The 17,125-nt window shown below is 44.4% G+C and overlaps 1 protein-coding gene across 2 annotated transcripts in view; it reads left to right on the top strand.

Annotated features, from left to right (window-relative positions):
- Positions 1–11,161: 11,161 nt before the first annotated feature.
- Positions 11,162–17,125, top strand: part of RETREG1 (reticulophagy regulator 1) — a 94,218-nt gene continuing 88,254 nt past the window's right edge. For both annotated transcript variants that reach the window (XM_030207272.1, XM_030207282.1), the window contains exon 1: positions 11,162–11,777. In XM_030207272.1, coding sequence (XP_030063132.1) covers positions 11,743–11,777 — 35 coding nt within the window. In that variant the 5' untranslated portion in view covers positions 11,162–11,742. The remainder of the gene's footprint in view (positions 11,778–17,125) is intronic.

Below are 17,125 nucleotides of genomic sequence, written 5' to 3'. Positions count from 1 at the left end.
GAACAAAAGGATTTTGACAGCTAGCTGAATATTTTCAATTTGTTTTGCATTGGCTGACCCAGTGACAGTGCTGTGATTGATTCCCAAACTACCTGATTGCTGATCCCTAGGTGAGCTAGGGCTAGGGGTGCTGCATGGACAGCATTTACAGCCCCTTGGAGGGGGGGGGGGGGGGTGGAGTCTCACTTCTTGTGGTACAGTTTTATTTACTGACCATGCTTTTCATCTGAGGATTAGCACTGTGATGACTTAGAAACAACAGAAAGGCAGAGAATTAAAATGGAGGAACCCCACCCCCTATGTGGTGGTGGCAGCTGAGAGTTTATGGCACTGTAAGCCTAGTTCTAGTTTTCATAGAGCCTGAAGCCCAGAATTGCTGGAGCAAGATACTCAGCAAAACAAAATACACATTCTTCTCCGAGCATTACTTCTTTGAAGAATATGATGCAATACATGTGGGGCTTCTGATTTTTAATTATAACTGAAAAACATGATTATAAACTACTTTCTGATGAGGAAATTGTGTTTATCATCATTAACTGAAAAGGCCCAAAAACTCCTTGCTGAACTCCAGTGATGTCATGATGAATCTACTGCCCACTGCAGGGCCGCCGAGAGACAAAACTGGGCCTGGGGCAAACAATCTTCAGGACCCCGCTACTGCTACCCCCTTGGCTGCCTCCCTCCCCCCCCCCCCCCGCAACAGCAATCGAGAGAGACTGCTCTGCCAGCCAAGGGTCCTTCTTCCTGCCGCATCCTACCTGCTGTGAAGTAGCTTCCTGTTTCCGCATATGCGGGACGTGGCAGGAAGAAGGACCCATGGCCGACAGAGCTGTCTCTCTCAATTGCTGGCACTGGGCCCTCCTTAGAGGCCAGGCCTTGGGAATCTTGCCCTCTCCCCCTCTCGGCGGCCCTGGCCCACTGAGCTTATGAGCAGTGGTGATGTCAGACTGCTGCCAATAAGCCTTGTCCATGCAGCTCTACTCTCCGCTCATTGCATTCTCCAGACACACAGCCATGGACTCTTCTCTCCTCAAATACAAAGGAAAGGGTGAAGATGGCTTCAATTAGGGCTAACAGCTGCAGGTATTGATCTGTAGTGGGTCAGCCCTTTATGCGAGGGCTATGAATCTTCTGTTCTTTCTGCAGCACCTAGGGTGGAAACCATTTGGTGGCGAGAATGTCAGGCAGTCAGAGTCACTGAGGCTACTATTGAAGTTGAGGGGCAGGCTAGACAAGTGTTGCTGCTTAGTCTAGAACATGCAGAAGCTCTTCCATGGAGGCCTTAGAAGAACAGTGTGTGTGGAAGAGAATGGAAGGAGAAAGGCTGAGTGGGAAAAATCAGGGCCACTTAACCACTTAAGGGCAAACTTTTCTGAATGGGCCATCTTACATAAGAACATAAGAACAGCCATACTGGGTCAGACCAATGGTCTATCTAGTCCAGTATCCTGTTTTCCAAACAGTGGCCAAGTCAGGTCACAGGCAGAAACCCAAATCGTGGCAACACTCAATACTACAAACCCCAGGGCAAGCAGTTGCTTCCCATGTCTGTCTCAATAGCAGACTAGTATGGACTTTTCCTCCAGGAATTTGTCTAAACCTTTTTTAAACCTAGATACACTAACCACTGTTACCACATCCTCCGGCAAAGACTTCCAGAGCTTAACTATTCATTGAGTGAAAAAATATTTCCTCCTACTTGTTGTAAAAGTATTTCCATGTAACTTCCTTGAGTGTCTCCTAGTCTTTGTACTTTTGGAACGAGTAAAAAATTGATTTACTTCTACTGATTCTACATGACTCAGGAGTTTGTAGACCTCAATCATATCTCCCCTCATCCTTCTCTTTTCCAAGTTGAAGAACTCTAACCTCTTTAGACTTTCCTCATATGAGAGGCTTTCCATTCCCTTTATCATTTTGGACTCTCTTCTTTGAACCTTTTCTAATTCAGCAATTTTTTTTTTTTTAGATACGGCGTCCAGAACTGAACGCAATAGCACCATTAGCTTGCTGATAATAGAATATTAGTGCTTACGCAAGTGATTATAACATTATCACACATAAGTGCCAGATATGTACTCAGCAGGGTGAGCTCACAAGTTGCTTTGCATATAAATGCAAGAGGGCAGGGCATGGGCATGTTAAACATTTATGCACGTAAGATACAGAATACTGTCACTCACGCCTAAAGTGAAACAGCTTTTATTCATATCAAGCAAATGAATACTGCAAACAGGTGGATTGCCAAGAAGAAGAACAATTGTACAACCCCCCCCCCCTCAAGTATTACAATACAACATCCCTCACCCCTCCCAACCCACCTACCCCATCCAACTCCCCTTCTTCCCCCCATATTTATTCATTATCTGGATCAGCGTCCCATTCATACAGCAAGATATGGGACAATACCTGAAAAGGTACCAACCAAACGTACACACAACCCCCCCCCCCCCCCCCATCATGGAAGCCCCCTCTAAAGTTGATAAGGCCGCCAAATCACCTGGAAATGGCGCACAGCATCTTTCTTAAGCGCAGTCAATTTAGACATCAAATAGAGAAAGTCCAACTTAGCCAACAGGTGCTTCTTAGAAGGGAGTTTCAACTGCTTCCACACCAACACCAGAGAAATCCACGCTGCCAGGACAACCGATGCCACCAAGCGGTGAGAATCGTCATCCAGAGAACTGGGCTGGCCATTGAGCAGAAAGTTATGAATATGAAGTGGAATGGAAACATGCAGCAGTTTTTCAATAAGCTGGGCCACCATAATCCAACATTTCTGCGCTTTAGCACAATCCTACCAGATGTGAGCAAACATCCTCTCCATAGCACAACCCTGCCAACACTGTCTAGATCTGTATTGAAAGATGCTTCACAGGCAGGCAGGGTATAGTACCACTGATTAAACATTTTATAATGAGGTTCCACATAATTAGAATCAATAGAAATCTTTAACAGATGCATATATAAATAGTCCCACTGCTGTGGCTTCAAGGTATGACCCAGAAGAGCCTCTCACCTCTCCTCATAAACCCAAGAAGTGGGCCAACTATAGAGAAGGGCTTTGTACAGATGAGAGATCCCTCCCCCACTCCTAACTGAAATGTTTTTAACAAGACCTGATCATCTCTCTTCCAATCAGGAATCACTTTTTAATGCATGACATTCCTCAGCTGACAGTAATAGAAATAGTTATGCTGCTCCAGGCCATATTCACCTGGACCCAAATTTGACTCAGTACCCGAAGTCCCCCCCCCCTCCCACCTACTAAACACAGTAGTATGATCTTTTGGTGCAAATCCAGGGCATGTTGGATGGGAGTGTCATAACGGTAGCGCTGATGGGGAAAAAGTGCCACTCTGGTATTATACCACAGCTGAAGGGTGCATGCAGCACCGTAAGGTGCAGCTTTTACATATGACCTTAAAACAGCCAAAGGCATCCAAGGTAAAAATTGAAGAGACAGCAATCCCAGCATAGACTTCTCTATCATGACCCAACGCTTGTTGGAGAAGGCTGCCCATTCAAAGATCCCTTTAAGCTATGCCACTGCATAATAAGAGAATCAGCCATTCCCAAACCGCTGTGACTACGATCCAAATACATTCTGCTTTTACAAGTCCTAGGGGGTTTGCGCTGCCAGATATAAGCAAAACCTTTCCGCTGAAGTTTGGCTAAGAAGACCTGAGGCACAGGTAAAGACAAACAAGCAAACAAATATATGAAACAGAGCAAGATAGACATTTTCATCACATTTACTCTGCCCACCCAAGACACCTGCAACCATTCCCACCAATCCAGATCCTCCATAACCCAATATAACAGTGGTGGATAATTTAGTTCAAATAATCATGATAAATTAGCTGGTATTCGAACCCACAAATACCGTGTACTATGGGTCGTCCTCCATTTAAATTGAAAACGCCCTCTGAACGAAGCTTGCTGAGAATCTGAAAGATTTAAATTTAGCAGTTCCAGCTTGGTAATGTTAAGCTTAAACCCAGAGAGCTGCCCACAGAGAAACAAGTGTGGCAGAATAGCCTGTAAGGAGTGCTCCGGATCCATTGATGTAACAAGAATGTCATCTGCATACAGTAAAATTCTAAGGTCTTGCCCACCCACCTGTATGCCCTGAGCCTCCTAACTATCCTGGATCACCTGAATCAAAGCAAAGATTAAGGGAGATAGGGGGCAACCCTGTCGGATGCCTTGTGCAAGGGAAACAAATCAATGTAGTCTCTGTTAACACAAACAGATGCTACTGGATTCTGATAGAAAAGAGAGAGCCAGCCTTAAAATTTCCACGAAACCCTGAAACACCTCAATGTCGCCAGAATGAAGGGCCTTGAGACCCTGTCAAAGGCCTTCTCCATATTCACCGCCAACAATGCCACCGAAGAAGGCCCCTCATGGGTCACGCAAACTAGATTAAATAAGTGGCGGATATTATCTCCTGGCTGGCAGGCTGCAATAAAGTCAGTATGTTCCTCATGGACCAGGGCCAGAAGGACCCACTGCAGCTCGGTGCCAAGAATCCAAGTAAAAAGCTTATAGTTGACCCCCAGCAAAGAAATAGGCCTATAAGAGGGGCATGATTCCGGATCCCTCCCTGGCTTTAATAACCAAGCCACACCAGCTTGTCAGAAGGACAAACAAAGCTGGTTCTCAAGGATAAGAGATTTGAACATGAGTACGCAGTTATGGAATGCACTTCCAACTCACCTGAAAACGATCAATGAATTAACTAACTTCCGCAAATCTCTGAAAACTTACCTCTTTAACAAGGCCTACCATGAGAACCCATAACTAACTATAACACAACACCTATCCACCTTTATTCAGAATATATCTTTCTATAACTGCTTGACCAGATCCTCTTGCCTTCCTTGACTTCTTTGTAACACCAATTGTATTCGTTACCCTGGTATGGCGATGCCATAACAGGTCTTTGTAAGCCACATTGAGCCTGCAAATAGGTGGGAAAATGTGGGATATAAGTGCAATAAATAAATAAATACCAAGGGGACGGCTACAATACCAGCAAATTTCTTGGGTTAGAAAAGACATCCAACCCCAGTGCCTTATGGGAAGGGAGTTTCATTATAGTTTCAAGCACCTCCTCTACCATAATAGGGCAAGAAAATTGATCCACCTCACTGGCGGCTAGAGTGGGAAGAGAAAGGCCAGCCAAATACTGTTCACAATATCTGAAGAGGGGGCAGCTGCTGCCGGAGAATACAGATCAGTATAGTACTCAATAAAGGCAAGTCCTATGGGATAATGTCCTGTAAACACCCCACACACACACACACGAATCCCATACCCAGACAATCAGGTTTCAGGCCTGGCGTTTCTTCATTTTGTTGACCAGGAGCCTACCTGACTTGTCCCCCCACTCAAAATATTCCTGTCTAACCTTTTGTAAAGCCCCTATAATATCTTCCAAATCCAGCTCTTGAAGGTTGTGTCTGCAAGTCTCTATATCCTTTGGGCTTTCAGGGCAACCCACGGTGAAGCTTATGGAGACGCTCCAGCTTGCAAATCAACTTCTTCTCCATCCTGGCTTTATGTCTAAAACTACCTCTTGAAATACAAACCCCCTCATAAACAATTTAAAACATCCCCACGCCATTATAGGCCCCACTAAAGTACTACATTTAGGGGCACATATTTATGCCTACTGTTGACACGGTGTAACTGGACGTGCCTAAATACTGGAACATAAATGGCAACATACATTATCATTCTATAACGGAATCTGGTGGCCAGATGCCAGTATAGAATTTGTACTCGGTGTGCTACAATTTGGCAGGTAAATTTTGGCACACTCATAGGCACATTTTTGCCACCTTAAACTAGGTGCCCAATTTCAAAGCCTGTTTTATAAAGAAAAGAAGGTGCCAACTTTTCTTTATCAAATGGTATTGTAACTGGCTGAAAACAGGCCTTCGATTAAGGTGTGATCACTTACACCAGCTCTACAGCTGGTATAAATAATTGTGCCAACAATTTATACAAACGTGTGTAAATGATAGTATTCTATAATCCATGTGTGTATTGGCTTGCCTCACTCATGCTGTGTGCCCATGTGCACACCCATAGTGAAATTATTCACCAGGCAAATGACATACATACTTTTATACTGATCAGTATTTTATAAGAGGTCATTTAGGTGCTTATTTTGACATATAACCTGTCAGATTCTACCTAGCATTCCGTGCTGAAATCTAAGTGTATTCCATAACGCGTGTAACTTAATTGGCTTAACAAGGCAGCATTGATAACAGCACTTAACAAGCAATAATGAGCACTAATTGGCAATAATTACAATTTATGCACATAACTCGCTAAGCGTATTCTGTAATGAACTGCACCTAAATTCTAATGTGCGCAGTTGAAAAGGGGCATGGTCATGGGCGGGGAAATGGGTGCTTTGTGGGCATTCCCAAATTTATGCGTGTAGATTTACATGGCCCAGTCCATGTAAATCTACATGCAGGGATTTACGCCACATTTTTATTGGTGTAAATTGAGGCGTGTTGTTTTAGGCGCTGGGATATCAACTAAGATTATTCTGTATACCGTGCCTAAATCTTACAGGATACGCTTAAGAGGAAATGTTTTCCGTGCAGATTTTTTAAGCGCCATATATACAGTGGGGGAAATAAGTATTTGATCCCTTGCTGATTTTGTAAGTTTGCCCACTGACAAAGACATGAGCAGCCCATAATTGAAGGGTAGGTTATTGGTAACAGTGAGAGATAGCACATCACAAATTAAATCCGGAAAATCACATTGTGGAAAGTATATGAATTTATTTGCATTCTGCAGAGGGAAATAAGTATTTAATCCCTCTGGCAAACAAGACCTAATACTTGGTGGCAAAACCCTTGTTGGCAAGCACAGCGGTCAGACGTCTTCTGTAGTTGATGATGAGGTTTGCACACATGTCAGGAGGAATTTTGGTCCACTCCTCTTTGCAGATCATCTCTAAATCATTAAGAGTTCTGGGCTGTCGCTTGGCAACTCGCAGCTTCAGCTCCCTCCATAAGTTTTCAATGGGATTAAGGTCTGGTGACTGGCTAGGCCACTCCATGACCCTAATGTGCTTCTTCCTGAGCCACTCCTTTGTTGCCTTGGCTGTATGTTTTGGGTCATTGTCGTGCTGGAAGACCCAGCCACGACCCATTTTTAAGGCCCTGGCGGAGGGAAGGAGGTTGTCACTCAGAATTGTACGGTACATGGCCCCATCCATTCTCCCATTGATGCGGTGAAGTAGTCCTGTGCCCTTAGCAGAGAAACACCCCCAAAACATAACATTTCCACCTCCATGCTTGACAGTGGGGACGGTGTTCTTTGGGTCATAGGCAGCATTTCTCTTCCTCCAAACACGGCGAGTTGAGTTCATGCCAAAGAGCTCAATTTTTGTCTCATCTGACCACAGCACCTTCTCCCAATCACTCTCGGCATCATCCAGGTGTTCACTGGCAAACTTCAGACGGGCCGTCACATGTGCCTTCCGGAGCAGGGGGACCTTGCGGGCACTGCAGGATTGCAATCCGTTATGTCGTAATGTGTTACCAATGGTTTTCGTGGTGACAGTGGTCCCAGCTGCCTTGAGATCATTGACAAGTTCCCCCCTTGTAGTTGTAGGCTGATTTCTAACCTTCCTCATGATCAAGGATACCCCACGAGGTGAGATTTTGCGTGGAGCCCCAGATCTTTGTCGATTGACAGTCATTTTGTACTTCTTCCATTTTCTTACTATGGCACCAACAGTTGTCTCCTTCTCGCCCAGCGTCTTACTGAAGGTTTTGTAGCCCATTCCAGCCTTGTGCAGGTGTATGATCTTGTCCCTGACATCCTTAGACAGCTCCTTGCTCTTGGCCATTTTGTAGAGGTTAGAGTCTGACTGATTCACTGAGTCTGTGGACAGGTGTCTTTCATACAGGTGACCATTGCCGACAGCTGTCTGTCATGCAGGTAACGAGTTGATTTGGAGCATCTACCTGGTCTGTAGGGGCCAGATCTCTTACTGGTTGGTGGGGGATCAAATACTTATTTCCCTCTGCAGAATGCAAATAAATTCATATACTTTCCACAATGTGATTTTCCGGATTTAATTTGTGATGTGCTATCTCTCACTGTTACCAATAACCTACCCTTCAATTATGGGCTGCTCATGTCTTTGTCAGTGGGCAAACTTACAAAATCAGCAAGGGATCAAATACTTATTTCCCCCACTGTAGAATCTGGCCCAACATATATAAATGACTTACGTACCAACATTTAGGTGTGGTGTTCACACCTAAAACTAAGCACCACTTTATAAAATTACCCCCTTCCTTATACTACTATACCAGTCCAGACCAAGGAACTGCAACCCCTCCCCCCACCAGAAGGTGGAGATAGAGATAGTACTACCTAGCTACTATCTTTCCTTCTTTCAGTCTCACCTCTCCCCACTCAGCTGATTCTCTCATCTCTCTCTCCCTTTTCCCCCAGCTTTCTGATTCTGTTCCCCTTCTGCCTTCACTCAGTCCCTAGAACTCCATTTTCAACCTTCTGTACCAGAGCTGTCAAGTTAGAGGCAGACTTTTGGGCCAGTCTTGGTTTTAAACTTAAATTCCAAAGCAGTGTGGGATTTGTAGTTCCTGATTCTATCCATTGACATCAGTGCTGCAGGACCCATAATGCATCGTGATGAGGGCAGAAATCCAGGACTGGTCTAAAATTCTTCCTCCTGGAACTGGATAACTTGGAAGCTCTGCTGTACTGGACGCTCCTCCCCAGTTCTCATCAAACTTCCTCTTACCAGCCCCATTCACTTTTCTGTCACTCATTGCCTTCCTAGTCACAAGCCTTTTTATGTCTCTTACCCCCTACTCAGGTTCCCAAACTCCCTTTTGATGCTTCCATAGTTCCTTCATTTTTTTCCAATTTTACTTATGAATGTGGGGCAGGGGGATAGAGCAAAAGGGGGTATTTGCCCCCCCCCCATGTTTTAGACACCTGTTGCTGCCTGCTACTGCTGCTGCTGCTATTCCCCTCAGTACAATACATATTTACAATATTTATTCTTATATTCCACAGAATGCCAATACTGGTTCTATGCAGATCACAATTAAGAAACTAGCCATATCTAGGAAGTACAATTAAAAACAAGTGCATAAGAAATGTACATAATCTAGAAAGCTCTGTTGGGTAATGCAAAATTAACTTGCCACCCCCCCCCCCCCCCACACACACACTTGGAGAACTTCCTCCCTACACCAAGGAGTGGAGGAGTAGCCTAGTGGTTAGTGCAGTGGATGTTGATCCTGGGGAACTGAGTTCCATTCTCACTGCAGCTCCTTGTGACTCTAGGCAAGTCACTTAACCCTCCATTACCCCTGGTACAAAATAAGTACCTCAATATTATTATTATTTATTACACTTGTACCCCGCGCTTTCCCACATACAGCAGGTTCAATGCGGCTTACATACTGAAGAAAAAAAAAAGCATTACAGAGTCCTGTAATTACAAACTACAATAACATAATAATAATATGTAAACTGCTTTGAATGTAGTTGCAAAAACCTCAGAAAGGCTGTATATCAAGTCCCATTTTCCTTTCCCTTCACAGACCTGCCTCTTTCCTCAGTCTCTCAGCCCTTCTCAAGCACCTCTACATCCTTCACAGTTTAACACAGTGGTTCCCAAACCTAGTCCTGGAGGCACCCCAGCCAGTCAGGTTTTCAGGATACCTGCAATGAATATTCATGAGAGAGATTTGCATGTACTACCTTCACTGCATGCAAATCTCTCTCATGAATATTCATTGTGGGTATCCTGAAAACCTGACTGGCTGGGGTGCCTCCAGGACCAGACTTGGGAACCAATGGTTTACCACCATCTTTCTAACCCGATTTTCTATCCCCTACCTCAAAACTCCATCCCCTACACATGCTCCCTCTCATTTGCATACTCTCATTGTCTCCTAGTTCCTAACCCCGCATCCCCCTGTCCACTTAGTTTCAACTGCCAAGTACCCACACAGTCCCTGTGTCCTCACATAACCTTGGTGTCTCTATTCTCCCTCATCCACAAATTCCCACCTAATCTCTATCTTGAAATCCTGTTTGAGGGGAGAGGGGCACTTGCCACGCCCAGGGTTTCCCTCCTGTTGCAACACCAGTGTACCTGTCTCACCTCTTCTCTTTCATGTCCTTAGGCTCCCCACCTCCATGCTTATCCCCTCTCTTTTCCTTTTTAACAGCCCTCCCCCAAAGTTCTTTTAAAACGCATCCTCTCAGAGTAAGAAGAAGGAGAAAAAACAAGGCTATTTCCTCAGGTCCTCTCTTCCTTTTCTGCAGCCCCAAATGGCAGTGATCATGGCCGCAGAGGGGGCAGCAAGACCCCACATTCCTGGGCCAGGCTGGCAGTGGCAATTGCAGCTGCAGGGAGAGTGCAGAATACATTATTTCCAACCCAGGCTGATGGCAGTGTGGGTAGGTGCAAGATGCAGGGGTGATAACTTCTAAGTAATGTGTGTGTGTGTGTGTGTGTGTGGGGGGGGGGGGGGGGGGGGTAAAGCAGCAGACAGGGCTGGTAGAGCAGTGATCATTAGAGGGGTGGTAGGGAAACAGAATTAGGGACTAGTTGTGGGGATTTCAAATACCTTACTCCCTGGCTATGGCTGTCCCTGGTTAAGGGAAGCTTGGGTTTGTTGTCTGTAAAATGTTTGCTGATACACTGGTTGAGACCCTCAGCTCTAGAGGACGACGGAGCATTATTTTAGGGCTGGAAATTGCACTGAAGTAAATAACAAACAAACAAACAAACAAACATACTTAACAAGCAACCCGCTATTGAAATAAATGCAAAGCCTTTATAAACATTCCAGACTGCTGCATGCTTCCTGCCAGATCGACCTTGCCATATTTATTGCTTTCCTCCAGGTAGCTTTGTCAGTGGTAGTGTATAATACAGAGCACATTCCCCCCCCCCCCCCCCGTAATCCAAATGGAGAACCTGCCTGGATGCCCCTTAGGGCATCCTAGCAAATTACTGTGGTGTATTGATTAAGGGCCTTTGAAGCGGTTGCATCATTTGGGGGAGTTGCAGGCCGAATAGCTGCCTATTTACTTAATGCCATGTTGATGTTGGAAGCAGACAACCAGTTCCTTGTTGTGGCTGCTGCAGACGTGCTGATTGCTTTCCTCTTGTTTATCTGCCAGGCCTCGTTTGTGCCGTATACACTGCTCCCTGGAAGCCACGAGCCGGCTCTGTGCTTGGTCCCGGCTCTCTGGGCTTAGTAAGAGAGAAGGAGACTCGTGATCAGAGGCAGGATGACGGCGGGCTGGGTGTTGCCTCCTTACTCGGTGGCACAAGAATGCATGGCAGCTGCAGCAAAGCGCTGGCCCGGCTGCCTGTCAAGATGTTTGTAAGGGCGTGCTGGAGGAGTAAGCTCTGACCTTTTTTTTTTTTTTTCCCTCTCCTCCTAAAATTTATTTATAGCAACGCTCGACCATAACACGCTGTACGAGCTTCATTCAAAGCAAACAGACGCCTGGGGAGGTTTGTAAACACAGACTCAGCACAGAGCTGCGGTCTCTCGGGCCACACGGAGCAGAGCCTGCTGCTGGCTTTGGTTTCATCGTCCTCCCACCCCCCTCCTGCAAAGTGCAGCTCCTAAGAAGCTGCTAAGCCTGGACTAAATCACTCGGGTGTAGAGGATCCGTTCCTTTAAGACTGAGATGCCGGAGAGCGAAGACCTGGCGCAAGCTGAAAGGTACAGTCCCCTTTGCATTCCAGATGTGTGTTTTGTGTGGATTTGACATTTTGCTTGTCTTGCTCTCCTGTGTGTGTGTGTGTGTGTGTTGTTGAAATGGCAGGTTTGGACGGAAGGCCCCAGCATAGCCCACTAGCAAACTCAACCTTGACTTGTCAGAAACCGGTGAGAATTACACAGGTCTTCAAACTTAACCCATCACTGGCAGATTAATGTTTATATTGTGTATGCAACCTGGCCTGCGGAAGGTGGGTCTCACTGGCTACCAGTTTCAAAAGCAGGAGAATACCAAGTGTCACCATCACCCTGCCCACCTTCACCTCCAAGGGCTGCTGCCCATTTGGGGAGGGGGGAGGGAAGGGGCTGATTTGCAAAGGGTCAGCTGGTACTGTTTTTTTTAAAAGGAAATAGTGATAAATCAAGACTGGAGTTGTGTAGTACACTTATACCTCGATATTGTAGGGCATATGTATCCACAGACACTTACAGCTGTAGTAAATATTAAGTGTATTTGGCTTATTTGAGTATGTACATGATCTCTTAGAATACCTTGAGAACAGAAATCCTTTAATTTTCACCAAAAATCCTTCTTTACTTTGGCATCATTGATCATAATGTATATATAATCCATATTTTACATGGATGACAGGGTTACTGAGGGTTCGTGATGGTATTACTTTAAGTTGTGACTAATCACAATTCAGCTGTAGGAGCTTATTATAGTCATTGAATTAAACTGAAGTAATGACTGGCTCAAGGACTATTTGAATTCCTAAAACTTGATCATGGTGAGCAGCTCATCACAAACTAATCTACCCCGCCTCGAATGAACTCCCGCATAGAGCGGTGTCTATTTGAAGCAGAAGCCTTGAGATAAGTGAATCAGCATCAAGTTAGACATGGCTGTACCAGAGCAAAGGTTTAAGATTAAAGCTGAAACGTTAGAGAAATAGGACAGGAGCTACAGGGCATTGGGTGTAAGGTATGCTTGGATGAGAATGGGAGCTAGGAGAGTACTTAGTTATGGGACCAGTAAGGGATTAAGGCAATAATTCTGCACTCTGATCCTCAGGTCTCCCTTTCTCCCCTTCTATGGGTCTGGCTTTCAGAGTAACTGAAATATGCACATCAATCTGATTCTTAGACCCAGTGTATACAAATAGACTTTGTGACTATATATTATGGATCTTATAGGTGTAGTTTTTTCTCTGCTTAGTTTGGGCAGGTAAGAGTGCAGGAGGGGAGGGGAGCCAATTCATCATCTGTACCTAGAGTATGGGGAGGGGGGTTGCCCCTTCATGCCAAACTGCACCTATGATGCATGTTGTGACAGGTCTATTAGGGAGAGTTTTTCCAGGGCCTGGTGGAGAAGAACTGGACTAGGTGAGCCAGGCGACATTTTGATAAAGTTTATAAACCAGAGCCTGCACAAAAGAAATCACTGGAATTGGAACAGTTAATGCTTTCTGATGAAACTGTGCTAGAACCAGATGAAATGGGTAACTGATTTAGGCCAGATTTGGAAGTTAGCAGATAATGGAAGATAATCATTACAACTTTTTTCTCACTTTTACATGGAAATTTGGAACTGATTGAGCCATAGAATTAAAGTGGCTTTTGCAGACACATCAGACAACTTTAGCTGGTCGATGCAGGAAAAAGTTTAAAAGCAGAAGTGTACCAGCTAGAAACCTTTTGAAAATGTAAATATTTACTTTTTCTTTGAGCCTAAGGCTTTTCTTATAATTCAATTTGTGGCTGTTTCTGTTTAACATTTATGTAAGTGATATTGCAGAGAGCCTAGTGTGAGGTTTTCTTTTTGTAGGTGATACAACAGGATAGACACTCCAAATCTGAGCAGAAAATAAAATGAGGAATTATGTAACAAACCTAAAAGAGTGGCTGGGAGTTTTAAATATTATGACGTAGTGCTCCTTTTACAAAGGAAAGGGAATGGGACTTGATAAAACACCTTTCTTTGTACCTGGGGCAACGGAGTATTAAGTGATATGCCCAGAATCACAAGGAGCTGCAGTGGGGATTATTGAACCCAGTTCCCCAGGATCAAAGTCCGCTGCACTAACCACTAGGCTACTCCTCTACACTACTAGTTAGAGAGCACTGAATTTGAAGAAGCCCATGTGAATTGAATGGGCTTCTCATCTCATTGCTAATCGGTTGCACCAGTTTGTAAAAGGACGCTAAATGTATTAACATATAGAGTTGTTCATTTGGGGTACAGAAATCTAACACAACAGTACAAGTTGGCAGTGAAGCAGTATTAACATAAGAATAGTCGTCCCCCTTCTCCTCCACTGCTAACTCCAGGCTACGTTCCTTTTCCCTCGCGGCACCTTATGCCTGGAATAGACTTCCTGAGCCTGTACATCTAGCTTCATCTCTACCTGTTTTCAAATCTATGCTGAAAACCCACTTTTTCACCACTGCTTTTGGCTCCTAGCCTCTGCTCAATTGCCCTCCCCTTGTTCCTTCTCACCCAGTACTTCCCTCACCCTTAATTGTCTTGTCTGTCTGTATTTTTAGATTGTAAGCTCTGTTGAGCAGGGATTGTCTCTCTGTGTCAGTTGTTCAGCGCTACCTGCGTCTGGTAGCGCTATATAAATGCTATTAATAATAATAATAGCCATTCTGCATTTATTTATTTTATTTATTGTTCACTTATATCCCACATTTTCCCACTCATGCAGGCACAATGTGGCTTACAAACATTAAATAAAATACAGAATAGGAAACCTTAGAAGAATATACAAGGAGTATGCAGGGGGAGAAGCATCTAACAGGGCGAACTAGCAGGGTAGGAGCCAGGGAGGGTGCATCAAGCAGCGGTATAAAGTGAGGAGTAGGTCTTGGCAAAGAAGTAGGTCTTCAACAACTTCTTGAAGAGGGCGTGGTCCACTTGAGTTTTAAGGTGTTACGGGAGAAAATTCCAGTGCTTAGGACTCCAATAGCGGAAAGATGAGGCAAAGATCCTCTTGTACTTGACACCCTTACAGTTTGGGAAGTGAAGGTGGAGGAAGGAACGAGCAGCAGGGTTGGCATTCCTGTGTGGGAGGTCGATCAAGGGGTGCATATACTCCGGGGCAAACCCATAGATAATTTTATGGGTCAAGGAGCAGAGTTTAAAGGCAATGCGCTCCTGAACAGGCAGCCAGTGTAATTTGAACCGTAAGGGTTCGGCATGTGCAAAGCGTTGCTCTCTCAGGATGAGTCTCGCAACAGTGTTCTGAACTGTTTGGAACTTTTTCAACAGAGAGGCCTGGCAGCCCGCATAAATTCTGCTGCAATAGTCCAAGTGGGAAAGGACAAGCCAGTGGACAAGTGTGCGGAACAAATCTCTAGGAAGGAAGTATCTGATACGCCGAAGCCTCCACATGGCGTGAAACATTTTTTTGGTGACCAAGTGCACATGATTGTCCAGTTGGAGGTGTGTGTCCAGTTGCACTCCTAAAAGCCGCAGGCTTATGGCAGTCGGAAGGACAGAGCCCAATACTGGGAGCACCGTGTCAGTTACTGGAGTGTGGATGGACGAGAGGATGAGACACTGTGTTTTGTCCTTGTTTAATTTGAAACGGAAGACCTGAGCCCAATATTCTAAGGTGGAGAAGCAGGCATCAATGAGGTGAACAATTTCTGACACGGTGGTGCGAAAGGGAATGTAGACTGTAATATCGTCTGCATAGATGAAAGGGTTAAGGTCCAGTTTTGCGAGAGCAGCAGCTAAAGGCATCAACATAATATTGAATAAGGCTGGTGAAAGTGGGGAGCCCTGCGGAACCCCACAGGAGGCCTTCCACGGAACAGAAGTAACCGAGTTCACTGAGACCTGGTAAGTTCTTGTTAAAAAGCCCGCAAACCAGTGTAAGACAGGACCTCCTATACCAAAAGAGTCCAGCAGATGAAGCAAGATTTCATGGTCCACCATATCAAAGGCACTAGACATGTCAAATTGAAGCAGTAACACCTTCCGACCAATGGATAGCTCTTGCTTAAAGTTTGATAAGAGGGTGACCAGGACAGTCTCGGTGCTATATTGAGCTCGGAAACCAGACTGAGAGGGGACAGCAGAGAGGGCAGACAATGGATGGCAGAGAGAGAGAGCGAAGACAGATGCTGGATGGAAGGAAGACAGTGAAAAGAAGATGAGGAAAGCAGAAACCAGAGACAACAAACTGTAAATAAAATATATATATTTTTTGCTTTTGGATAAAGTAGTATTGTAGCTGTGTTAATAAATGTTTATAAATAAGGTAATCTTTTTATTGGACTAATTTTAATACATTTACTTTCGGAGAACAAAACCCCCTTCCTCAGGTCATGATAGGATACTGTAAGCACTATACTGTATTGACCTGAGGAAGGAGGTTTTGGCCTCTGAAAGCTAAATGTATTAGTCCAATAAAATGATATTATGTTTTATTTCTATTTGTTAATTTGTAAAGTGGTGATTGGTATTTGTTAGTTTTTTCAAATTTACATCTGCTGTCTTTATATTTTGCACAGTACTAGGGGACATTTTCTGTTTCTGTGGTGTTGCATTGTATGCAGAGTCTGGCGTCGGGGGTTCAGTTTAATTTTTGTCTAAATAGAAAGTTTATGATTACTTATTCTATAGTGGATTAGGGTGTATCTGTGTTTGTGAAAAAGACAGGGCTTTAGTTGGCATTGACTGTGCAGGATTGACAATCTGTACTATTCTGTCTGGTTTCGTTTTACAGTAGGTGATTTGATGTTCTAGTGCTCGCTGTAGTGTTTAGGATGCTTTCCTTTTCCTTCTGTGACTCGTAGAAATGACTGCTTATGGTATGGTAGAATTGCTCTATAGGTCCTGAGTGTTTTATATTTTTGGTATGCCTAGTACTGGATTTTGGAGGGGGGTGTTAAAAAATGACCAGCCCCGGGTGTCAACTATCCTACGTACGCCACTGCAGATAGGCCTTGTGATCCTTATCTACATAACAGTATTTACCTAAAGGAGGTAATACATTATTGCAGTGGTTGTATTATTTTTTCCATCAGACATTATTGTATGGCAGAATATAGCTGGATTTGATGAGTACTGTACTCAAAATTTGCCTTCTAACTTAGAATGAGAGAATTGAGAAAAAAGCAAATCGGTATATACTGAGACAGATGTTAGGGAATCTGAGGTGGACCACGAAACATGGTTATGTCAAGGATTAAGATTTGGTAGTAGATGCTTGCAAATTATAGAAAATAAACTTTTGTTGCTTCTATGTATTGCATACGCAGTCATTCAAGAGAGACAACCAGTAGCAGCTCCTGCAGAGCTGAGGCTGCTGCCAAATGAACTCTTGGTGTAACAGTTC

Source organism: Microcaecilia unicolor, chromosome 1, assembly GCF_901765095.1.
Source record: "Microcaecilia unicolor chromosome 1, aMicUni1.1, whole genome shotgun sequence".
Taxonomy (NCBI): domain Eukaryota; kingdom Metazoa; phylum Chordata; class Amphibia; order Gymnophiona; family Siphonopidae; genus Microcaecilia; species Microcaecilia unicolor.
This window is presented reverse-complemented; position numbering and strand designations above follow the sequence as displayed.